Genomic DNA, 26355 nt, shown 5'->3' on the forward strand with positions numbered 1-26355 from the left:
AAAGTCAAAAAAGGAGCTGAGAAAGCAGGAAATCTTTAGGCGATGTCAGGAAGCAGCTTCCGGAGAGACTGAAAGGAAAGTCAAGGTGTCTAAGGCCAGCGGTGTCTGTGTATTGAATAAAGAGACAGGACCTTGGCAATGATGTCCACCCTTTAATGTATGACTAGTGATGACTGTAGTCCACTCAGATGGAGGTCTGATGACGGAGACCTGGCTCTGTTTTCTGGTTATGAAAACCCACAGGAGGACGACAGCGTGCGGTATTCAGCTTTTGTCCTCTTTGGGCAGTTGGCCTCGTTTGCTGGGTGGAGGTGGAAGAAATTTTTCACTCAGCAAGTTAACCAGACCCAAGATTCGCTCTTAGGCCATTTGCAGGATGAAAGTCCTAAGGTTGCCAAGGTGAGACTGACATTCTTTTCTCACAATGTGAAATCTTGGCTGTCCCTAGAGAGGGGGTGATGGAAGCTTCACTAAGTGGAGAAGCCAGGCCCTGGGGTTCCTGCCAGTTAGAATGGCCGTCTACGTAAAGCTGGGCAAAGGGGCCTCCAGTGGACCATCTCGCTGGCTTGCTCTTTGACTTTCCTCTGCTTTTACCCAACTCCTGCCAGTGCTAGACGGATGCTAAGAAAAGCCAGGTCTCCAGAAGATCATGAGGCTGGTTGAGTTCTTCAAAATCACTGGGTGCAAAGAGCTCTACCACATCCCGAGGGGAGAGGGGAGAGGGAGGGAGGAAGAGAGATCGTGGATGCAGTGTAGGGGCTGTGTACATCGCAAAGCTGAGCCCTCTGCCTGTGCCACAGACCAAGTCATGGTTGTTTCATGAGCAGAACTCCTATTAGATTCATTCACGAATGACCCGAGAATTACTTTCCCAGCCTCAGTGGCCCTGACGGTAGTCGGGCTGTGTTTCTTCAGAATCACCTGTCCAGCCCGGGATTCTAGAACTTTCTAATAGTTTAGGCAATCGGACAGCCATGTCATTTCCCCCAGGCTTGCAAAATGACTGTTCGAGCCTGTGTCCCGTATCTGAAACCCAGAAAGGTGCCGAGTTTCCAAAGTGAAGAAGATCAGAAGAACCACAGGCTTTCCCGGCAGCTGGTGAGTGAGCCAAGGCAGGAGAGAATTCTCCTGGGGGGTCTCTCGTCTTCGGGCCTGTAACACCGGAAGTGGCCCAATGCATCAGGAACTTACCTCCTATCACCCCCTAAAATAACTCAAGCTAGCATTACAACTGCAATGGATCCGCAACAAGATGTAGATGGCAGGGTGCCTGCAAGATGATCCACACACAATATTATTGTTGGCTCAGTTCAAGTCATTGGCTGTTTCCACGCCTGCCTCTGTTGCCAGTATCCTGCATGGCAACCACCCCCTCACGTATACCTTTTTGCATTTCTAATTTCAGAGCCACTGCCATCCAGAGATCCTGCTGTTCTTCTATGCGAATAAAATCCTGTAAAGTCCGGAGCAGCAGAGAAAGTGGCCCATGTGAGTGCCCTGTCCAGGCATGGTGCTTCCTCTGTTTGGTCTCATAGGATACCTTTTTGACTCTCAAGTGATTGTTATGGAAAAGAGGATGTCAGAGAGCAACTGAGGGCAGAAAAGTCACCCCGGAAGTATATCTCTGCCCCTGAAGTAAAACTCTATGCACTCGCGTGCACACATATATGCACATGGTTGTGGAGGTCACATACTGTCCTTCAGTCACCATCCACCTTTCCATTGAAACAGGATCTTTAACTGGCTTGGAGCTTGCTGATTAGACTAGGTGTGGTGGCTGGCGAGCCAGCACTGGGATTATAACTATACTCCAGTGAACCAGCTTTGGTTTATTTTTTTATTTTTTATTTTTTTAATATGGGTTCTGAGAGCCGAATTCAGGCCCCTCCACCTACTTGTACTGACTAGGCCATCTCCCCAGCCCAATAAATGCACACGTCCTTAAAACATTCAACATGTTTGATGTTCCAAAAGCTCCTTTCTCAGTTCCTCTCTGTCAGGTGACACACATTTCTAATACGTAATTTCTGAGGCTTGGGAAAATCATTGTTACCTTAAGCATTTAAAAAATGTATTTGTTTTTTTGGGGTTTTTTTTTTTTTGATACTTTGCTATTTGCTACCAACCAAGATACCAAGAAGCTGGCTTACAACATTGTCTTTTAATATCTGATGATCTTAAAATGTCGTTGTCTGAAAATCATCTTTAAAAAGAATGAGAAGAAATGTTGCTGAAGCTCTACACCGTCTACAGGATGATGATAACTTACAGAATAAAAACTCTAACATTTACTGAGAGTGCTTACAACTCATGGGGTACTGTGGTGGTTCGAATGAGCATGGCCCTCTAGGCTCACATATTTGAATGCTTGGTCCCTAGTTAGTGGAACTGTTTGAGAAGGATTAGAGGGTGTGTCTTTGTTGGAGAAGGTATTTCAGTAGAGTTGGAATTAGAGACTTCAAAAGCCCAAGCAAGGCCCAGTCTCTCTCTCTCCCTCTCCCTCTCCCTCCCTCTCTCTCTCTCTCTCTCTCTCTCTCTCTTTCTCTCTCTCTCTCTCCCTGCCTATTGCCTGCAGATCAAGATGTAAAGCTCTCAATTAGTGCTTTAGCACCATGCCTGCCTACTCCTGCCATGATGATAATGAATTAACCTTCTAAAACTGTAAGCCAACCCCCAATTAAATGTTTCCTTTTATAAGAGTTGCCTAGGTCATGGTGTCTCTTTGGAGCAATAGTGTAAGATTGGCACTAATAACTTTTTGAAGATAACATTAATGCAACAACTGTATGCAACAGGTGCTATTATTTATTTATTGGGAGTGAACATGTGTCATGATGTGTGTGGAGATTGGGTGACAACTTGAGAGGGTCAATTCTCTCTTTCCACCATGTGGGTTCCAGGGATCCAACTCACGTGGTCAAACCTGGCAGCAAGCACCTTTATGTGCTGAGCCATCTTGCTGACCCCAGTGATAGATGCTATTCTAGTTTTCTCTTCATGGAGGAGAACGCAGAGGAAACCAAGTAACTCGCCCAAGATGAATAGTAGAACTTAAATCCACACGATCTGAGTTCTGGAACTGAAGCTCAATAGTTCTAATGGTAGAATAATTCTCCGTGGTTAAATACGTGAAAAATAAAACTATGGACACCACCACCTGCTTCTGTTTTTCCACTCAACCAAGGTAACTTTTACTCTCGTCTGCACACACTAATGCCATATATTTAGGGTTCATTTCTAAAATTCACTATGCATCCATTCCAAATCTACACTGAATTACTCGAACTCAATATATACTCTTATTAACAATTTCTTGACAAATGCACCCATGTTTTGATGGCCCATCTTCGCTCATCTGAAGGGTCTCATCACTCATAAGCAGTTTCATCCATGTGCAGTACATGCCATGTACAGCAGTGTAATGTGCGTCCTTCTAGTTCTAGCTATTGGGAGAATAAAGTGGAAAAGTCACTTGAAGGCATGAGTTCAAGACTAGCCTGGGTATTAATATTGAGTCTCGGGCTGGAGAGATGGCTCAGCGGTTAAGAGCATTGACTGCTCTTCCAGAGGTCCTGAGTTCAAATCCTAGCAACCACATGGTGGCTCACAACCATCTCTAATGAGATTGGATGCCCTCTTCTGATGTGTCTGAAGACAGCTACAGTATACTTACATATAATAATAAATAAATCTTTTAAAAATTTTTTTCAAGAATAAATTTCTTAGTCCTTCCTTCCCACCCACAAGCCTGTCCCCCAGGCTTTTCCTCAGAACCACAGCTCTGAAGCCCTCACTGTGCTCAGTCACCCCTGGAACACTGTGTTCAGTTTGGGAACTGGAAAAATCAACAAGAACGGAGAACACAAGAGGTTGTCAAAACACTGAGGGATCTGAAGAGCTCTTCTGAGAACTGAGAGACTCTGTCACCAAGAAATGAGGAGATGAGCCTGTTTAACAGTGTCCTGAGAGAGAAAGAATGCAGTCAGAGATGGTAGAAGTGATAGCAGGAGGGGCTTCCTCCTCCCTCCAATCCCATAGCTGGTGACAGCAGGCCCTCCAAACAGTGACCGACACGAACAGCAGGTGCCAAGGGTCTGAAATCATGAGCTCTTTCCTTCCCCAGATGCTGGCTTGCTAAAAGCTAGATTGCCAGATAGGTTTACAGTCTGGTTCAGATCTGTTCAGTGGCCAGCAAGTGGCATGAGAAACTGAATTTGGATGACATTCAGAGACAGTGGAGATAGGCTAGGGCCCGTGGGGTCGCACAATCTGCAGTAGAGAAGACATACATTGTGGGTAATGCCTTTAAGTTGCTATTTGATGTTGCTTTTCTATGTGTTGCTTTTCTATGAAACCCCCTCCTCATAGCCATGCCTTGTGTGCACTCTGCTGCTCTCTAATCTAGGTTCCTATTGCGACATGGACATGCTTTGCCCATCAGGATGTGGTGACAGTGCACTGGGCCCACTCTACAATCCCTGACAGCCTCCTTTTCCATTCTGGCAAGAGACCAGCCTCTGCATAAGTCAAAACACCACAACCAAAGCAGCACGCCTGGGATCACCTTGGGGGAGAGGTGGGAACCCAGCCCACAGCAGTGTCTGAAGCCCAGACTCAGGACTCAAGCCTAGGTGGACCACACAGACCCCAGTTCTTTGAGCTCTCCTGACTGACCCCCACAGGGAGACAAGGAGCTGTCTCTACCAGGCTCGTGCATGTTGTAGAACTTAGAAGGAGGAATGGAATGGCCGACAGGTCCAGTCTTTCACTTTGGGGATAGTTTGTCTCAGAGCAAGAAAGTCTTCTTGTTGTTCATTTTGCCATTTGGTTTGTTCTGTAACCCTCAACGTCAGAGGTGCTCAGAGAATAAATGCTGACCAGGGAAGAAAACGTCATCTGGAGCCATGGTTCTTCTCTAAGGGACATTTTAACAAAAGCGGGCTCACATTCCCTTTCTTACAAGGCTCCTCCAGGTTATCTTTATTCTCCTGTGTCTAAAACATCCCCTTGCTCACAAGATGCCTGTGATGGTCTTCACTGTCAATCAGACTGGATTAGGGATGGCCTAGAAAACACACCACTCTGTTTGTGGGAGCATTTCCAGCAGGGTTGGGTGTCCTGTCCCATAGACTGAGATCCCAGACCGAACAAAAATGGGGAAAAGGAGGAAGCAACCTGGTATGCACGTTTATCTCTGTTTCCTCGCTTCCATGAGGTAGGTCTCCGTAGCTGTGCGCTTACACCGCCATGATGTGGACCCCACCATATCTAAGAAGCTTCACAAACATTTCCTCCATTCAGTTGTTTCTCTCGCGTGTTTCTCCCCAGCAGTGAGACACGTGACTGATACAAGGCCTGTTAACTTGAGTGCCAACCCAAAGGCCATGTTTTGACCTTTCTTCCTTCTTAATATTAGACACATAGCAACTGAATAAATAAAGGGAAATAGAGTTTTAAGTTGCTGCCATACTAAGTGTTACACAGAGCTATAAGGAAAGCCTGGTCCCTGCTTTCAGGCTGGAAAGAGAGGAGGTTTGTGAGGCGAACCAGTTTTAAAGAGAGGATGAGAGGAAGTGAGGAAAATGGAGCAGAAGAGCTGGCGGATGTGACCAGCTCTGACAACTTGTATGAAAATTTGTGGGGCTCCAGGCAAGAGTCAGTAAGCAGGGAGATGTCTCCCTGCTGTTTCTTACACTTTATTAAAACAGTAAAGTGTGTGTCAGAAGACAGGGAGACACTTGGAGTTAGTGAGGGAGAAGTTGGAGTTAGTGATATGGAAGACGTATTTGTGCTTTTTTTTTTTTTAAGGCTCCCGAGTTTTCTGCACTGAATGTGTATGACGTCACTCATAAGTCATAAAATTAATGCAAAGGCATTGCTTCACAATGAAAAGAACGTGTCCGTCTGTGGAAGTGATGTTGTAGATGCCTGGGGAGGTCCTGCTCACCCTTGGTGCCTGCTCAGCCCCTTTTGTGACAGTTTGTTTTAACCTGTGTGCGATACGAACCTGTCAGTAACACACTGGCTGATGACAGACACCTCTCTGTTAGTGCATCTGGAACATTTCAGTTTAGTCCTTGTGGAATCTTTTCTTCCTGCATTTGCATCTTAAATGTTCTTAGGAAAATCTTGAATTCTAAAGCCTGGTGTGGTAGCACATGCCCGTAACCTCACTACTTGGGGAGGAGAGGCAGGAGGGCCAGGAGTTCAAGGTCATCCTTAGCTACATAGTGCCTTTGAGGCAGGTCGTGTCGTCTACAGGAGTCCGTCCCTGTCTGAGGAACAGCAAAAAGCCACAGACACTTGAGCTCTAGATAAAGCCAACACATCTCAATTCTCTGTGGAGAGTGGATCTGAAATGCAAAGGCCATTCGTATTTGCAAGTTAAGCACAAATCCCCAAAGCAAACATTTAATATTCTCTGCGGTATGCGCTGACCTATGGTCTCCCTTTACTTCCTCTAAATCCCCAGGGTGGAGTGTTTTTGTCTCGCAAAGCCAGAGGATATTCTGTGTCACCTTAGAAGCTGTCCATCTTGTTTGTTTGTTTGTTTGATTGATTTTCAGAATCAATGGTAACTCAATCGCCGGGCGCAACAACTAACATCCTAATTTATAAACTATTCTAAGTTAAATCTTCCCGTAGCGGATCCAAATGGGTCTGCCACCTAAACCAGGGTCTCTGTTACCTACATTTTCGCCTCCGTCTTCCATCCTCCAGCCCACTTTTTTCTCCTCTGCCATCGCTCTCTCTGACCCAGAAGTCCTGCCTACTTGCCCAGTGATTGGTTTCCTTATTCATTAGAAGGGTCACCTAAAGTCCTGAGTACACAATTCACATCTTGTCCCAGGTAGCCCCTCTCGTGGAAGGTGAGTTAGCATCAAAATACCAAGGGCACCAGGGTATCCACAACACTTCCCCCTTTCTGTCCAATTAAAAGACTCTTTTATCTCAGATATAAATTGAGCACAAATATTACCATTTTGTAATTTATAAAGTACAAGATAGACCTAACACCCAGTCCATCATTTTTGTCAATTAAATAGAACATTCTGTCATCTATCCTAACTTAAAAGACTTATAAACCCATATGTTATGATCTGGTTTAGCTTGTATACTATCTGAAAGCTATTTTTTCAAATATGTTCTCTCCATGTTAAATAGCCTGGGGTAGCTATGAGACAATAACTCATCAGAAATTGGAGAATGACCAATATTATCTGAAAATATAGGAAGCCTAGCACAGCTTCCAGAATTGAGACAAACTATAGAGACAGATGCCTACCTATGCAGCCTCAGTAAGTCAGGAAGTCTTCAGCCTTCTGGCCCAGGATCATCTGACAGACCTTGAAAAACAGGAATTGTTAAGGACTAGCTTATTCTGTCTCGGCAGAACTAAGCTGTCCTAACCTGTAAGTTGTGTCCTCTCAAGGATGGTACAGGTCTGCAGGAGAGATAGGCACTTCCTGCCCAGTGGCCACCTAGCCATAAAGTACAACCTCACTTGGAAGTAAGATGCTCAGCTGCTTCTTTGAATCCACGAATGGGGAGCCGTTAGGAGCAGATTTGTCTCAACAACAAGTGAATAAATAACTTTAAATGTCACATTCTGTGGATTTCTGACATTTTTGAAAACCAACTATCTACGTAAAGTAATCTAGACTGTTGTCCATTAACTACTCTCAGCTATTTCTAATTAAAATATTTGAAAACACCCTAACAATATACTCAGAGCCATGAGTTTGCTATTTGGCCCTTAACTCATAGACTTAAACATCTAAGATCAGTTTGTAATGGCATTTATAGAAGGGTTGGGCCCAAGCCTTGTACTTTAAAATTTTTTTGTAACAATAGAGTAAATTTATACCAATGAAAACCCCGATTCTGTATCAAAATAAATTCTGTACCAAATTAAGGAATTATGACTTCAACTTAGTAACTATTATCAAGATTTCTACCAAAAGAGAGTACGGCGGCACAATCAATTCTAGCTACTTCCTCCCTGTTCAGATTATGACCATTTCAAGATTCCCCAGAAAGACAACTTAGAATTACCCCCTGCAGACCCCCCAAGTTCAGGGAACTGGGGCGGTCACTCTTCATCACTACTGCCAGCTGAATATGGGTGTTGAGATATCTTTGAAGGGAGGGGGAAGGGTAGGGAAAATGAGAGAGTTGGTTGACCTTAAGAAGGTCACACCAATGATTGCTATAGTCTCTGGTCTCTGTGTCCTGATTGGATCCGGCTGAAAGTCCAAGACATCAGGAATTCAAGCAGGTCAGTTCAGCAGGTCTGACGAGGAGACTCACCAAGGCTGTGTAGTCTGTAATATACAAATCTCAAAATAAAATTTTACTGTCATCAAGATAACTTTTTTACTTGATTCTCTGGAACCTAGGCCTCTGGAGTCTTCCTTCATCATATCTGATCCATATAACTCTGGAAGGTGTATAGACACTAATCACCTTTTCTAACAATGCAAAGGCAAAACCTTTCTCCTAAAATAGCATGTCCTTGAGCCAGTAACCAGAAAACCTTTAGCTTGACCTCTCTCTCTCCCAGAGGGATAATATAACCACAAAACTCAAAATCACACCCATTTTGAAAATTAAAGCAATCTAAAACATATGAAGTAAGCTAAAATATTGTATGAGCCTATTCTTAGGCTTTTCCTATACTGTCATGCCAGAAAAGTAACCCCAAATTCCCGTGGAGCCCATAGACAAAGAATATGAGTTATCCTGCAGGGCTTCAAAGCTTCCCTAAAACAATTGTTTTCATACAATCTCCCTGATAGTCTAAAAAAAAAACCAACCTTTTGCTTATTGTATTAACCTATTCTCAGGCCTTTTTCCTAACCTGTCATTTCAGGATAATTAACCCAAAATTCCTGTGGAGCCCACATTCAAAGGCTATGAGTTATCCTGCAGACTTTAATATATCATCTATCTGTTGTGCTCTCTACCTGGAGCCACAGACTTCTATTTATGAATACCTGTTCATAAGCAGGCAATTATCACTGCTCTCTACTTGGGAGTCAGTGTCTAATTTTTTCACTATCCTAATTCTGAACTGTGGGAGAAAGTCCCCCATGTGATTCGTACAAAATCTGTATATAAATCTATCCTAAAAGCAAATAATCCCAATTTTATAAATTCACAGTTCAATCAACATCTGTCCCAAGAAGTAGACAGCTTCCATTCTCTGGCTGTTTGACTCTGGCAGCCATCCTGTCTCTTTCCACATCAGGGGACCTCAGAGCCCTCTTTCTTTGTTTCAAGGTCCCCCCACCTTGAGTCATGTGACTTGACTCTGCTCACCAAACCTCCAAATTTCTAATTAAATTCCTAACTCATAGGCTAAGAATCTTAATTTCTAGTGAATTCTTGCCTGTCACATTGGACGCCATCTGTAGCAGGAAATATTTTTAAAAGGCATATGCGCTATTGCCTGCAAGGCACTGGGCCTCATCTCATGGAGATTCTCTGACCTGGGGCTCTGAAATCTTGCCACCTGACTTGCAAAGTTCCCACTGGTGGGTCACTGCCACACCAGCCCCACCCTTCCAAATTCCCACGGCCTTTGGGGTGCACTTCTTGCAAACCCACGCTTTGCCACCGTACCTTTCTCTCTGGAACCCAGTTGAGTCACCGTGTGAAGGTAAACACCACACAAACTTAGTTCAGAACTCAATCGCTGGGCACACACATTCTAAGTTAAGTCCTCTGGATTTGCCACCTAACACGGGGTCTCTGCTACCTACCTTTTTGTCTCCATCTTCCATCCTCCAGCCTACTCTCTCCATCTTGTTCATTGAGACGGGTTCTCTCACTGACCTGGAGATCACTGGGGTCAGGCTGGCTGTCAAGGAAGCCTCTGGGATCTGTCTTGACTGAGCATGGATTTACAATCACGCACCTCCGCGTCAGACCTTTTGCTTGTGTTCTGAGAATTGAGCACATGTCCTTATGCTTGTGTGACAGGTACCTATCCTCACCTGAGGTTTAACAAACATCATAGTCACAACTGACTGAGAATAACAAGCTCTCTGTTCTCACGGAGCCCCTGGTAGAGGTCTGTGAATGCTTCCAAGAGATGCAATACCTTTCTCTGGGGGCTCTATTCTCTTTAACCCACTATTCCCAAAACTCTATGAATAATTCTGTATTTTATCTTTGGGCAATCTCTTGTCAATAATTAACACCCGGCCTTCTGTTGCGAAGTAACCTGCAGACATATTCCTCTCAAGCTAATGAGTTTCCTACAACAGTTTGTAAATGTTAACCAGATATTGGCTCAGTGTCTCCAGAGTTGTAGATCTGAGAATTAGAATGTCGTTTCCTATGCCTAGACTCTTAGAGGCACATGCCTTTGCCACAGCAAAAATGGGCTGAGAGAAATCCTAAGCTTTCCAGCCTGACTGTCCTGGGTGGCAGCAGACAGAGCCACTTGCTGGAGAAGTGGAGAAGCTTGGATCTCAGAAGAGTGTGTCATTCGCGCTAAAGGGGGCTGAATTTGGTGGCCAAAGTCTTGGCTCTATGTTTCCACTTAATCAGTAGCTGAGTCATAGTCTTCCCCTCCCACCCCACTTCCCCTCTCCCTTGACTTTGTCAATCAACTCTAGGTGTCTTCCTCTGTGAAGAGCCACCTTATATTCCGAGGGCCTCTCATTGAACCTGGAGCTCACTGGTTAGCCTAGGCTCAACAGCCAATGTATCCTGATACATCCCTAGTCCCGGGGCTTCAGATGCATGGTCCAGCCAGCCTTTTAAGTGGGTACCAGAGAGCTGGACTCAGGTCCTCTTGCTTGGGCAGAAAGCATGCTAACTGAGCGATCCTTCTAGCCATAGCTGACTGGTTGGCTATCTTTCCAGTGCCTCAGTTTTGTTTTGTTTTGTTTTCTTTGAAGCATGAAGTGAAAGTCCCCACAGCAGATGCTCAGATGCGGAAGTCTGAGTAAACTGTGCCCTTCCTTGGTACCAGAGACCATTTCTCCAAGAAATCGAAAGGGAAACATGAAACTCGGCCTTAGTGTAGATCCCAATCCAAAAGCAACAAACTTAATAGAAAGAAAAAAGCCGGATGTGGTGGTATACAGCTTTAATTCCAGCAACGGGAGGCAGAAATGAGCCTGTTCTATGTAATGAGTTCTAGGACAGCCAGAGCTACATAGTGAAACTGTGTCTCACTCCCCATCCCCAATACACACACACACACACTACACACACACTACACACAAACACACTACACACACACACTACACACAGACACACTACACACACACACTACACACTCACACTACACACTCACACACACACTACACACACACACACTACCCACACATACTACACACACACACACACTACCCACACATACTACACACACACACATACTACACATACACTATACACACACACTACACACACACACTACACACACACACTACACACACACACTACACACATACTACACACACATACTACACACACACACTACACACACACACTACACACACACACACCACATACACACTACACACACTACACACACACACACACACACCACACACACACACTACACACACACTACATGCACACACTACACACACTACACACACACTACACACACACACACTACACACACACACTACACACACACACACACACTACACACACACACACACTACACACACACTACACACACACACTACACACACTACACACACACACACTACACACATACTACACACACACACACACACACTACACACACACACACACACCACACACACCACACACACACACTACACACATACTACACACACACACACACACACACACTACACACACACACTACACACACACAACACTACACACACACACTACACACACACTACACACACACACAACACACACACACACACACACACACACACACACACACACACACACCAGTAAACTACTACTTAGGAATGACAGATTGTTTTGCACAAAGTTGTTCTTCTGGTTAAGAAATAGTATGCCTGACAGGATTTGCAAATAACTATGTACTTCGAATTTTAGTTATACTCAGGGCTGTTAGCATGATAGGCAGAATAATGTTTGGAAATTGGGCAAAGCCTGTCACTATTCGCTGGAACAGTTCTAAGACAAAGGTCAAGTTTAAGACAAAAAATACGATGTATGGCGCCACTAGGGAAAAAGGAAAATTTTAATATGCTTGGATTAAAGTATGTCAGAGAGACTTTTTATTTACCGTCCCTCATGAACCCAGGGGAATAGACCCAGGGACCTTGGATTTTTTTTTCCTGACTGTAATGAAAACCTATGCAATGTGTAGTGCAGCAGTGGGTTAAATTAATCAAGAGCCAGAGAGTTCACTGACAACTTAAGTGAAGAAACCCAATTTCCGAAGTAAAGCTCTCCCATCATACGGGAACAAACATAACGTCTCAGATTACACACATTTCACTTGTTTAAACGATTGTCTTTGTGCATTGCTTCCTCCTGTCATCTTGGAGTAAACACCCAGGGAAGATTTTATATCAAGGCTGGGATATGCCCCGTTAAGGCTGTTGACATCTTGAAAGACCTTTGTGTTTATACTCTGTGTGATTCGCTTCTTGCACTACAGTGGGAAGAAAGCTGGAAAGACCATAATGGGTCACCGTTTCTAAGGAGCATCCTCCTTGTCTTGCATTCCTGTCTCAAGAGGTGTGATCTATGCTGGGGCCAGTGTTTGGCTACATGCACAATGTCTGCATGTGGAGCCAGACTCTTCCAGCTGCAAAGCTCTAAGAGTTCATGCTAATCTTTTGTCAAGTAACACTCTACATTTTCCATGGCCAGGCACAAAGCAATCACTTCAAATAACCAACCAGTACTGCAGGGGATATTGCTCAGTAATAGAGTGTTTGCCTAGCACATGCTAGACCTGGGGCTCAATCCCTCCACACCACAGTAAAATAAATAAGCGAGCAATAAATAAATAAATGGATAAGCCCTGTGTCTTCTCTCTGGTTTGCCCTCCTTTCCCCTCCATTAGCTCTGCAGGTAGGAATCGACAGACAGCAAGAGTGAGGCTCTGTATCAATGGCTGGAAGGGAAGGTTTGTCTACGATACAAGTATGTGATGAGGAGGTGCAGTAAAGTTCTTGCATGGCTTTGGGTTCCTAGTACCCATTGTAAGATGCTGGTGGTGCACACGTGCCATCCAGTGCTGGTAGACAAGGACAGGAAGATTGCTGGGGTTGCTGGCCAGCAGGCCTGGCTTGAATCAATGAGCTTCCAGTTCAGGGAAAGACCCTGCCTCAAAAAATGAGGGTGAGAGTGATGGAGGAAGAGGCCCAGTATGTGCTTCTGGTCCTTACAGTCACACACAATCATATGCCCCATGCCCTCACAACCTACACACTTGTACACATGCTCTCTCTTTCTCTCTCTCTCTCTCTCTCTCTCTCTCTCTCTCTCTCTCTCACACACACACACACACACACACACACACACAGGGCAGGAGCAAGAGTAACATTCACGGATATGCATACATGCTCTGTGTGTGTGTGTGTGTGTGTGTGTGTGTGTGTGTGTGTGTGTGTGTGTATTTTCCAGTCAGAAATCTTGTAACTGTTAATCCTTAGACCCAGGACAAACTGCTAACTGAGGTGCTTATTAACTTATCAAAGTGGACGCTCTCTGCCAGCCTCACTCGGCCAGCCTTTCTTACCTTGTCCCATACCTGTTATGGAGACATCCTGGTTGGCATACCCTGCCCCTCACCCTAAACTCTCCAGCCCCAGAGCTGGGCTGGTACTCTTTCCCTAGCGTCTCTTCCTTATATAATCCAATTATTTTGCTACAGTGGTCTCTTGATCTCCTGGCTCCTCTCTCTCCTTCTCTCTCATCCCCCTTCCTTCATGGCCTGTTTCAGTCTGGAGCCTTCCAGATGCCCCTGGCTATGCTCACCCTCATGTCTACAGTAAGCCCTTTCCTCAGCCCATACCTCAGAGCAGCTCCTGTCAGGGAAGCCTGGTCAGAGTCAGGGTTGAAGAAACCGCATCTGAACTTGGCTTTGTTAGCTTGGCGTCCACGATGCTGGAACATCTCTCTCCTATCCAACAACTCTCTATTCTATTTCACGTGGCTCCTGTACTCTCTGGACTCCAGAGAGACAGCGTTACCGGATCATTACATGTGATCAGTGACTATATCGGGTACTTGTGTTGCAATCTGGGCTTCTGGTATATGCAGTCTCATTTAATAGCTATGTCACAGGTGACTATTCAGTTCTTCACATATGGCTCGTCTAAACGAATATGTCTTGGGCAGGGAATGTATCTTAGTGGTAGAGTATGTATTTAACAAACTCAAAGGCCTCTGGTGATCCTACAGGATGGGGGTGTGCAAGAGATGCATAAAATACACAGTGCATTTGAATATCTGGTCTAATAAATAAACCAAGAGGGAAACGAGGGAGGGAGTAAGGATGGAAGAGGAAAGAGGGAGGGGTTTGACTATGTGTGGTGGCACACACCTACAATCCCAGCAGCCCCTGGGAGGCAAACAAACAAACAAACAAACAAACAAAACAAGGACTGTGAATTCCAGGCGAGCCTGGGCTACATGATGAGACAGAGCAGAACAAAATCAAATAGGAGCTGAGGATACGACTCAGTGAGTAAAATGCTTGCTGCACAGTTAGGATACCCAGGAAGCATATGAAAGTCACCCCAGTCCTAGGGGCTCAGTACAGAGACAGGCCCATCCTGAGGGTTCGCTGACCAGCCAGTCTGGTTGAAATGGCTAGCTCCAGGTTCAGTGAGAAACCTTATCTCATAGAAGTAAAGTGAAGAATGACAGACAGTGTCTGGCGTTGACCTCTGGCATCCACGTCTGAATGCACAGATGAACATAGCCGCACACCCACACAATACACACAGAAGCACACATAACCTTAGACTCAGAAACAAACAGAACGGGAAAAGAAAAACGTTTTCCCAAGTCACGGGACTTTCGGCATTGAATTGGGACAGTTCTCCGGAATGGAAAGCTGCAACTAGAAAGCGTGAAGGGACAGAACAGCCCCTGGAGGGAAAAGGATTGAAGATGCTTACACAGAAGGCCATTAGTGAGGTGAGGAAGGACACACATTCTTCCTTCCTTCAGGTGTCGAGTCTGCTCTCAACCAGCAAGAACGACACGACCACCAGTCCTTCTAACAGCAGTTTATTCAGCAAACTTCAGTCTTCATCTCTCTCGCTTCAACTTTATCTCTCTCTCTTTATCTATCTATATCTAACCCGGGCCTCTCACTCTTATATACTCTCAGCCCTCATCCACTCACGGCAGGCCACCTCACCTCACCAGGCACGCAGCTTCAGCTAATCAGGGCAGCAGGGGCATGTCTCCACCAAATATGGATTCGCCAGTATCCTGGTGCACCTGTGCAGCTCTCACGATGGTTGTGGCTTATTTTCAGGTGTATGAGGAAGTCAGGTGCAAGTCATAAGACTTAGCTGCAGTCCCTGGCACCTTCTTGGGACTGCTGCCACACCCGCTCCTCACATTCAGGTCTTGGGACAGCAGGTGCCACTGGATGACAGGGGTGCTCAGGACAGTGCTATAGGATGACGTTCATCCACAGCCCCTCAGCCCTCAGCTGTACGGAGCCCACTAGACATGCACAGTCAAGAATAGGACACCTAGCAGGGTTCCCCCAGTTCTCCCCTCTCACCAGTGTGAGATTCCAAGAGAAAGTCCATTCCCATAACCCTGCTTGTAAACGGGATCATTCTAGAATCCAGGTGATCATAGGTAAGTGTGAAATTGGAGATCTCTACTGAAAAGCAGGAACATCTCATCTCAGTCTTGTCTCCCGAAATCACAACTTTACTGGGCCACTACTGCTGAGTGTAGGACACAGGGCTACTAGCCAGAGCCCTGTCAAGGAGAGGGCTTCCCACGGGCTTCTTGGAAGCCCCAGGCTGGCTTGGTTACTTAGAAACACTCAGAGGGGTATTGAAATGCGCGTATTCTTGAACATTCTGTATGCACCCATGAATCTGTGAAAAATCACAGTCTTGTTTGATGTCCAGTTTTGTGTTGAAAGTGGGCAGTGACTTGCAGCCATTGGCTCTCTCTGGAAGGTGAAAAATCCACATACCCCCAAATCACCACAGGTTCACAAATTCAGACTTTCTCCAGGTAAGTTTTTAAGTGTCTTTTTATAAAAAAAAGATTTATTTATTTTTATTTATATGAGTACACTGTAGCTGTCTTCAGACACACACCAGGAGAGTGTATCGGATCCCATTACAGATGGTTGTAAGCCACCATGTGGTTGCTGGGAATTGAACTCAGGACCTCTGGAAGAGCAGTCAGTGCTCTTAACCGCTGAGCCATCTCTCTAGCCCAAGTATCTGTTTTTTTTTTTTTTAAGGGCTCCTCAAGTGACTCTGGCTGGGACATTTTTCCATCATGCTGGAGACCCTGGGTTCATCCACAGCACAGCAAGGCCAACCAACAAAAAGACTAGGGCATAGCAAGCAGCACACACAGTAATCTCAGGAGGCTGAGGCAGGAGGATCCCTCCTTTCAAGCTAATCTAATCTATGTAGTGAGACCCTACCCCACCCCAAAATCGTAAACCAAGAGCTCCCTAGATGCTTTAAAAAACATATTTCAAAAGGTTATTGATGAAGGCATGGTGTTAGGAGAAATAAAACACAAACGAAAAGACCAGCAATGTGCGATTGTACATGTGTAAGTGGGTGGGAAGTAGAGTGGGTGGGGCTAGCAATAGCTCATTGTTGACAATGAGCAGTGAACTTGACTTTCAAGCTATGGGAAGAAAGTGTCTGTGGGGTCAGACAGGCTTAGGAATCAGCTGTATCGGGGGATAGACGGTGCACAGTACTTGTGCGGAAGGGAAGCAAGTGAGAGCAAAAAGCCCCTTCCATCACAGACTGCGAGCCTTAGCCTCTGAAAGCCTTAAACCTGCCCAGCATACACAGCTAGGGCGGCTGCTTTGGTGGTCACAAAAAAGTAGAACTAGCCTATGGCCTAGATCAGAGGGATAAAATGACAGCTGTTCACAGAGTTGACCAGGGGAGGGCAGCAGCGCTCCTGCCGTCTACCACTGGAGAGCCACTCTTTTCATCCCCAAAAGGTTTAGGATTCCCAGGCCCACTGGATTCTCAGAAGAAAGGATTTGTTCTGCAGGGCAGGGGGCCAAGGTCAGTGTGTGTGGGGGGAGTCGGGTTCCCGGTAGGAGCATCTTTCAATCTTTTTTTTTTTTTTTTTTCTCGAGACAGGGTTTCTCTGTGTAGTGCTGGCTGTCCTGGAACTCACTCTGTAGACCAGGCCAGCCTCGAACTCAGAAATCCGCCTGCCTCTGCCTCCCGAGTGCTGGGATTAAAGGCGAGTGCCACCATTGCCAAGCTGCACCTTTCATTCATAACTCTAGCCTTTAAAGAGGAGTTTGTCGGAACCTTGTTAACTACCCAGGGTGCACCTGCCTCCTTCCAGAGGCACAGCAGCCTGTCTTCCCGAGGCTCTGGCTGTAAATTCACTTCCTGGCTGTGGAGGCCTGCTGCACTCCGGGTCCTGGCTGCCTCCAAGGGAAATGTTACCTTTGTTTTCTTGGACTGGCTAATTCCCTATCTTCACTTCACACAACATGCCCAGCCCATGCCCAGCCCTTTCTGAGAGAGAGAGAGAGAGAGAGAGAGAGAGAGAGAGAGAGAGAGAGAGAGAGTGAGTGTGTGTGTGTGTGTGTATGATGATCAGTGATCAGCACTGGGTATCTTATTTTTTGACACAGGGTGTCTCTCACTGTCATGGTTTGAAAATGTTTGGCCCAAGGGAGTGGCACTATTAGAAGGTATAGCCCTGTTAAAGTAGGTGTGTCATTGTAGGTGTGGTCTTTAAAACCCTCATTCTAGCTTCCTGGAAGCCAATCTTCTGCTAGCTTCTGTCTTCAGATGAAGATGTAGAACTCTCAGCTCCTCCTGCACCATGCCTGCCTGGATGCTGTCATGTTCCCACCTTGATGATAATGGACTGAACCTCTGAACCTGTAAGCCAGCCCCAGTTAAATGTCCTTATAAGGATTGCCTTGGTCATGGTGTCTGCTCACAGCAGTAAAACCCTAAGACATTCACTGAACCTGTACAAGCAAACTCAGGGTCCCCACTGTCTCCCCTCCCCCAGCTCTGGGATTACTGTGTCCACCGCTGCATGTGGCTTTTCACATAGGTGCTGGGGAGTCTGAATGCAGACCCTCATGTGTATGAATGTGTGTGTGTGTGTGTGTGTGTTTGTGTGTGTATGAATGTGTGAGTGTGTGTGTTATTGCGTCCCACTCGACCGGCAAGAAAGACACAACAAACCGGAATCTTCTGCGGCAAAAGCTTTATTGCTTGCTTCTTCAGGAAGACCCCGAACAGGGAAAATGGCGCCGCTTTTATATCCCACAGCGTGACGTTTCAGCACCTGATATGGCGTGACAGCTCCTGATTCGTTGCTCACCCATCACCCCACTATTACACCCCGAGAATGTGAGTGACTAGGAGTGAATTCACTCTTGCACCTGCGTACAGGACTTGTTTACTAGTTAGGCACAGCGGAGGCCAGTGCCATCTTATAATGGCGATTGCTCGCGGCACAGCTCTCCACAGCGATTACTGGCGGCACGCACGCGGCACAGCTCTCCACAGTGTGTGAATATGTGTGTGTGGTGAGCTCTTTACTGACTGAGCCATCTTCCCAGAATCTACATTTTTAAAAACCTGTTATATTAGCTCTAGTTTGTGTGAAGATGGGATTTTGATTGGCATTTCCCTGATGTTTAACAGTTTTGAGATCTTTTGTTGTTTCTTGGTTATTTGGTCATATCTTCTTTAGAGATGTATTTGTTCAAATTATTTTATAGTCTTAAGTGTAAGATATCTATTTGGTTTTGTTATTGAATTAGAGCAGGTATTTATATATTCTGGTACCAGATCCCCAATCACACATATGAACTGCATATATTTTCTCCCATTCTCTGGGCTACTTGTTTCATTTTTAGGACAATGCCTATGAATGTGCAAATCTTTTAAATGCTGACATAATTCAATTTATATATCTTTTCATCTTATTGCTTGCGTTTTTGCTGTAATATCTGAGAGGCCACTGGTCTTTGGCTTTTCTTCTAAGATTTTTATCGTTTTATTTATCCTATTTTGGCCTTTGATCCATTTCAAGGTAACTTTTTTTATACCTATAATTCCAGCTTTAATTTTATTTTTTAATTTATACACGAGTGTATATGACTGTGTATATGCCTACATGCCAGAAGATCCCATTACAGATGACGCCACCATGTGGTTGCTGGGAATCAAACTCAGGACCTTTGGAAGAGCAGTCAGTGCTCTTAACCACTGAGCCATTTCTCCAGCTCCCTCATTGTAATATATATATATATATATGTAAAATGTTTATTGCCTTGTAGTGGAGGATGTCAGAGACTTAACTCATTAGAGAAAGGATTAGCCACACCTGGAAGTGCCTAGTATTTGGTTTAACAAGTCCTGCTGCTAAATGGCCCTGGAGAGTGGGAACTCTTTACAACCCGGGGAGGCATATGAACAACAAACTGCTTGCTAACCAGATTGACACAAGGTCTCAAGAAAGGCTAATTAGGTTCTGTTCGGAAGACAAATTTCTTGACAACATTCTCCAAACCAACCCAAAAGATGAGTACTATTCACAGACCGCCCCCCTCCCAGAAGCATTGTTTACAGATCTGAAACACAGGACTTCATAGTTTGTGTTTATGTTGGGATTTGTAAAATAGAACTTAGACAATTGTAGGACATGAAGACATGGCTCCGGCAAGGGACAGTGAGTTCATTTTCTATTGCTGTGTGACAAACTATGGCACGTTTAGTATCTTAAAAGCATCATCCACTCTTTACCTCTCTCCTCCTGTAGGTCAGGATCTTAGGCACACTGTACTTGGGTTCATGGCTCAGCGCCTCAAGGCAGTTCATGTGTGACCTGTGCTATATTCTTATTCAGAAGCTGAGCCGGGGAGAATCCACCTCCAAGTTCACCCAAGGCATTTGCCGGGATGGCAATACTCACGACTCAGGGTTTTGATTGCTGTCTTCTGGAGGCCAACATCATATCTTAGTGGCCCCTTGAAATCCTTGGCGATTGCCTGCAGTCCTGAGTTTCCCCAACAAGGCCAGCACCTCACCAGAGAGCTGTCACCTCACCTGTCACCAGTATCCCTGCCATGACCACTTGGGTGTATGAGACTGAAAGGCTGCAGGCTACTAGGGGTTAAGGGATGAGATTTGAATCTTAGCACTCTCTCTCTCTCTCTCTCTCTCTCTCTCTCTCTCTCTCTCTCATAAATTGTATTTACTTATGTATTTTATGTATGAGTGTTCTGTCTACATGTGTGCCAGAAGAGGGCATCAGATTTCATTATAAATTGGTTCTGAGCCACCATGTGGTTGCTGGGATTTGAACTCAGGACCTTTGGAAGAGCACCCAGTGCTCTTACCCGCTGAGCCATCTCTCCCACCCCCAGCTATATCTCTCTTGAGCTGTGTGTTCTTGAGCAAGTATCTGTATGTCTCCTGCCTGCAAGTTACTTATGTACAAAATGTACTGATTGTCTTTATATAATAATTAGGATATTTCAGCTGCAGACTAACGAAAAGTAGTGAACAAATCAAAGTCTTGTTTTCTTACAATAAGTCTAGGGCTAGTACTTCAGGAACTGAAGCCTTCAATATGGTTAAAGCCGGACTTTTGTGGGGATGATGATTTTATTTGGCTTACTGATGCTCACTCCAACATGCTAACTGTTGCTCCCAGCTTCATGCCTTCCTGGATGCAGTTTGGATTAAGTAGCTGTTAGCATTCCGTCCTTGCAGGAAACAGGCATTCAAAGTAGTCAGAGACGGTTGGGGTTGGTGACCGTTCGTTCCACTTCTACTTATGCCCCCTCCCCCCTCTCTCTGTGTATAGTGTGCAGTGTTTGCCTGCATGTTGGCGTTTTGCATGGGTGTGTGAACACGTGTGCTCATGTACGAGGAGGCCAGAGAGCAATGCCAAGTGGCTTCTTTCATCACTCACTATATATATTAAAGCAAAGTTTCTCATTCAAAGCCAAAGCACGCCAGTTCTGCTGCTAGTCTCGCCACCTACCCAAGCATTGGGGTTACAGAGGCTGCCCGCCACATTTGCCTGGCATCGTATGTTGCTCCCACACTATGCCTTCCCTGCCCTGGTGTACTGAAATCCTCTGAAACCATGAGCCAAATTTCCCTCCCTTGTATTTTAGTCACAGTGATGTGAAAACCATCGGTGGGCACTCATATAATGAGCTTTTATTGTATCCACCCCGTCTCTCCGATGCGTCCCCGCCTTCCCTTCCATGGTCCCAATAGAATCAGCCTTCTTGGTTTGTTTTCCTTCTCACCTGTAAATTTCTCACGGCAGCAGGACAGGTGAATAGTGAATGCCCATTTTAAGAAAGCCGGGTGTGGTGCTATGTGCCTGTCATCCCGGTGCTGAGGCAGGTGGATCTGTGGGGTATACTGGCTAGCCAGCCCAGTCTACCTGCTGACTTCCCAGCTGGCCAGAGACTCTGACTCAAACGAAAGACAAAAGGTGGACAGTTCCTGAAGTGACACCTAAACTTGTCCTCTGTTCTCCATACATGCACCCACACCCACACACCCACCCACCCACCCACCCACACATACCCCTACACATGCATACTAATAAAATCTGCAGCATAAAAAAAAAATTAGTCAAAACCCATGAAGTGACTACCAGCCTGGTTGTGGATTAAGTATGAGATCATCCCACATAAGAAGGAGGTGCTATATAATTCAATTCCAGTAGCCTAGTCAGTGAGACCATCGTGTGCAATGGTGCTTGAGAGTTAAGCCATTCGAGTCTGCTAGCTGCTGCACACTGTAAGGAGAAATATGCCACGGATCTAAGTCGCTGACCTTAAAAAACATGCCCAGTCCCTTTACAGAGGTGGGGGTAATTGGAGCCAGATGAGTGATGTCATCGTAAGTTAATTTTTCACTAGGATTGCTGGGAAAAAAAATCACTTTCCCGTGACATATGTGACTCAGAATTTCAATGGGAACAAGCACATTTCCCACTGTGAGCATTCTCTCTAAGGAACTCTGCATTTGCAGATAAGCAAATTAAGATGACCTCATCAGGGTGGGATGGAATCTGCCGTGAGTCATGTCCTCCTCGTACATGGGGGTGCATCTGGACACAAGCGTAGATGAACATGGTGACCTGGAGATCCACGGAGAGGCAATCATGTGAAGTGGAAGGCGGAGAGAGACTACAATGATAGTTGCGGGCCCAGGAATGCTAACAGTTGTCAGCTAGCTCCAAAAGCTAGGAAACTAGGAGGGAATCTACTCAAGGTCTCACAGGGATCTGGGCTGGTTCAGCATCTTGGTCTTAAGACTTCTGACTTCGGGAGCTGCTTGGAGAACGTTTCAGCTGTTTGGAGACCCCTGATTTACAAGCTTTGTTAGAGCAGCTCTTGTGGGCCCTTTAAATATGGGGATGATTTGAATCGAGACTAGATGATGAAACAAATCAAGCCCATAGCATTACTCTGGTGTAAAATATGGGGGCGATTTCCGTGGATTAGTGTTTGTCTTAGCTAAATAATCTGTACATATCAGAACATCTGCATTCTTCCCAGGAAGCAGAGCTGGCACAGTTTGTGGGCAGGTGGCTCATTGTAATACAGAATTGCGGGCAATAGAATCAAACAATAAAACTGGGGGGCATCATTGAGCGGGTCCCTGCTGGGAACATCTGAGGCTCTGTCTAGCTCAGCATCTTGGAGGAATCCTGTGGAATGCGCCTCAGATTTTCCTTCTCTGTCTTCTTCTTTTTCTCACCTGAGTTCTCTTTCAGGGTGTCACATCATTTGAATTTCTGGATCTGGGCATGGGCGAGTGTTGAGAGCTTTCCAACAGCCCTTTCTTTGCCTTGGTGCCAGGAAGCAGTGCGAGTCAAAAAGCAAATTGTTAAGGGTAAGAGTTGCTCTCTCAGGCCCTGCCTGTTCAAAGCTGGCTGCAGCAGCTGTGGTCAAATCCATAGCAAACCTCTCATTCAAGGTATGGGAACGCAGAACCAAGCCCCTTCATTGCGAGAGCGATGATATGAATTTGCAGCCTGATTTTGTTTGTTTAGGATTTTAGTTGCTTGCTTGTTTTCAGTCACGGTTTAAAGCACTCTTGTTCCTTTAAGGTCTTGTGCTTACAGGCTCCGGTGCCTGACTGTCTTACTCCCCAGGACTCTTAAGTGGAAATCATCTCAGAACCCTGTGACTGACTTCCCTAGCTGCAAATGGCTTTCTGTGGTAGTGATCCTTTTATCCTTGGGACTGGTCAGTGGGAAGCCTGAATCAAGTACAGGATTTGGGCTGTCCCTCAATAGCCAGAGTGACCTTATTACTCATCATGACATGCTATACACAGTCCACCATCTTCTAGGTATGCTATGAGGTGAAATAAGTTGGGGTGTACTGTAATGCTCTGCAAGTTTCTCAAAGGCAAGACCTTATCCATCCCTTTACCACCGTGTCCTCACCGTGCCTGGTATATAGCAGATGATCAACAAACAGTTATTGAGTGAAAGAGAGGGCAGGTGGAGGGAGTTGACAAGGAAGGGAGGGAGGGAAGAATTTATCTCCGTTCTCCCACGCCAGAAGCAGCTGTTGGGAGCTTTGCCCAGCTTTGCCGATCAGAAAAGTACATTCATAGACAGTGAGCAAGAATGTTCTAGGTGGTGAGGCTCCGCTCTCACCCTAAGCCCTTGGTTCCAGGGATCCAGTCCCCTACCTACATCCATGTATGCAACACCCAAGTTCTTTTCACTTCTGAATCTCACCAGCCAGCTGGTGCCTGCTTAATGCTTGGCAGCTAAGAGGCAGAAAACAGTCTGTGAGGGAGGGAGTCAGTGCATCGCCACAGGAAAGGCACAGCTCATGCTCTCATACACCTCACTCAGCTTCTCCAAACCTCAGGGTCACCATTGCTGTCATGGAGCAACACGGAGCCTTCTGCTTTGAGGGTTCTTGCCTGGGGTTTTCCTGCTTTTCTCTGCTATGGAGGTTACAAGGAAATGCCAGCTTTGCAGCAGCTAAAGTCTCCTCTAAGGGCCGTGTTTGTCTGGTCTTGGACCCAGGACAAGGGACTGAGGTGCATATTTTACATATCAAAGCAGGCCTGGCCCCCAGGTTCTCTCAGTATCCCTCAGTCCCTACCTGGCATACCCTGTGCCCAACCCTGGCTGCCCTTTCCCCAGAGGATCCTCCCTATATAATCCAGACGTTTTTCAGTTTGGACAGCTTCTTCTTCTTCTTCTTCTTCTTCTTCTTCTTCTTCTTCTTCTTCTTCTTCTTCTTCTTCTTCTTCTTCTTCTTCTTCTTCTTCCTCCTCCTCCTCCTCCTCCTCCTCCTCTTCCTCTTCCTCTTCCTCCTCCTCCCCCTCCTCCTCCTCCCTGGGGCCAGTGAACTCACCCAAGAGCAGCTTCCCAATAAACCTACATGCCTTGAATATAAATCTGATCTGACTTGAATTGGCTCATTTCACTGGAGAAGAAACAACCTGTCAGTGGTGACCTCAGTTTCCCTAGCTCTTGGCCCAGCTCCAGGGTATAATAGACTCTTGCTCCAAATTAGCACACTGAAGAAATAATTGACGCAATTTTTAATTCCTGGAGGCACAAGAACTGGGTGGCTTGACCTAAGCTCCGAGCAATGGAAACAGTTTTAGATCAACTCTTGCTGAGTTGACAGTTGTCACATGGATTCCAGATGTCTCCAGTTCTTCCTGTGTGTGGACTGAAGAGGCCTAAGTGTGAGATCCAAACCATTCAATGGAGTATGACTTTTCGGAGGTCAGCATCTCCCTCCCAAACTCACTCTATTCCTGCTCCTGTCCTTTCTTCCCTGATATGGATGGAAGATTGTCTCTGTATGCTGAGGTTGTACCCAGTGAGGGTGTGGGAAGCAGGAGGGGACAGATGTCCCCTGAGCAATCCTGGCAAAGCAGGGGACCAGCTGCTCAAGAAAGTGTTAGAGTAACGACCCACATGGATGTCTCTTGTGGGCACCTAGTTCCAACTTGTGGAGTCTCTCTCTCTCTCTCTCTCTCTCTCTCTCTCTCTCTCTCTCTCTCTCTCTCTCTGTGTGTGTGTGTGTGTGTGTGTGCGTGTGTGCAGTTAGAAATACTCATTAGGACCAAATCTCATAAACCGAACACACATAAAACAAGTGGTGTAGCATGCACTGCCTGTAACAAGCAGAGCCATGGGAAAACAAATGTGGAGTAGCTGGCCGGATGGAGAAGCTGGCTTCTGTGGGAAGCCATAGCCATTGTTCCAGACATAAATCTTGTCTCTCTGTGACCGTTCTTTTCCTCTTTTCATTTTCTTCTTAATCCCCCTTTCCTGCCTTCTCTCTTCATTTTTCCAGAGGACATTTCCCCCCTTCCCCTGGACCTAACAAACCCTTAGGGCTTCTCTTCTTTAGGATAACCTTGTTATGCTGAGGTTTGGGGACAGATGGGGCTGGATTCTGTTGAGGGATTGTTTTGTATTCAGATGCTGACTGCTATGCCCAGAGATCTGGTTGCAGTCCCAACACTGTCAGCGTCGTGATTGTTGGAGCATCTCCTGTATCAACGATGCGTAAAGATTGTTTTCCATCAACCTCTGCTTAATAAAGTGCTGATCAGCCAATAGCTGGGTACGAGAAGAGAATACAGCAGGGTTTCAGATCTCAGTCTGGGGTTCCCAAAGAGATCAGAGAGATCGAGAGAAGAAGGTGTGGAGAGCAGAGAAAGAGCAGGAGGATTCGCCACGAGGTCTCTATGAGAGAACAGCCCTGAGGGCACACATGGACCAGAGTGAGCCGGGGCAAGACTCAGATGCACAGAAAGGTCCATGTGGTTGGGAGATGGGCAGCCCTTGAGGGTTGGAATAGCTCACAATAGCGTAGTGCCTGCAGCTTGTTAATAAATTTATTAGGTCTTGGTGTCACTTATTTGGGAGCTAAAAGGGGCTAGAGCAGGCATAGAAACACCCTATCATTACTCGGGAGCAAAGGGGACATAGAAAAGCCCCCAGGATTACATTTGCAGGAGCCTCTGTCTCTCCGTCTTTGTCTCTGTCTCTGTTCCTTTCTTGTTATCAGTGTTGTGGGTAGGATCCAGCTCCACTTGTGCATACTAAGCACATATTGTTTCTGAGCTGCACCCTACCCCTCACCATCCCATGTGATTATCTCTCTAGGATGGCTACAGG

General features: G+C 45.9%; 1 protein-coding gene and 1 long non-coding RNA gene across 27 annotated transcripts in view; one reads left to right on the forward strand and one right to left on the reverse strand.

Annotated features, from left to right (window-relative positions):
• Nucleotides 1-4895, forward strand: part of Mro (maestro) — a 29509-nt gene extending 24614 nt beyond the window's left edge. For 13 of the 26 annotated variants that reach the window (XM_006526255.4, XM_006526257.4, XM_030250600.1 and 10 more), the window contains 3 exons: nucleotides 244-399; nucleotides 991-1098; nucleotides 1406-3153. In XM_006526255.4, the coding sequence (XP_006526318.4) occupies nucleotides 244-399; nucleotides 991-1098; nucleotides 1406-1459 (318 nt within the window). In that variant the 3' untranslated portion in view covers nucleotides 1460-3153. Of the gene's footprint in view, nucleotides 1-243; nucleotides 400-990; nucleotides 1099-1405; nucleotides 3154-4405 lie in introns of those variants that run through there. The other 13 variants (XM_030250597.1, XM_017317983.2, XM_006526249.4 and 10 more) reach the window with 5 other exon arrangements.
• The window catches only part of Gm32661, a 33916-nt gene extending 26558 nt beyond the window's left edge, over nucleotides 1-7358 (reverse strand). Inside the window, exon 1 of the long non-coding RNA XR_877545.2 lies at nucleotides 7286-7358. This is a non-coding gene — a long non-coding RNA (predicted gene, 32661). The remainder of the gene's footprint in view (nucleotides 1-7285) is intronic.
• Between the last annotated feature and the right edge of the window lie 18997 nt (nucleotides 7359-26355).

This window comes from Mus musculus, chromosome 18, assembly GCF_000001635.26.
Source record: "Mus musculus strain C57BL/6J chromosome 18, GRCm38.p6 C57BL/6J".
NCBI classification, from domain to species: domain Eukaryota; kingdom Metazoa; phylum Chordata; class Mammalia; order Rodentia; family Muridae; genus Mus; species Mus musculus.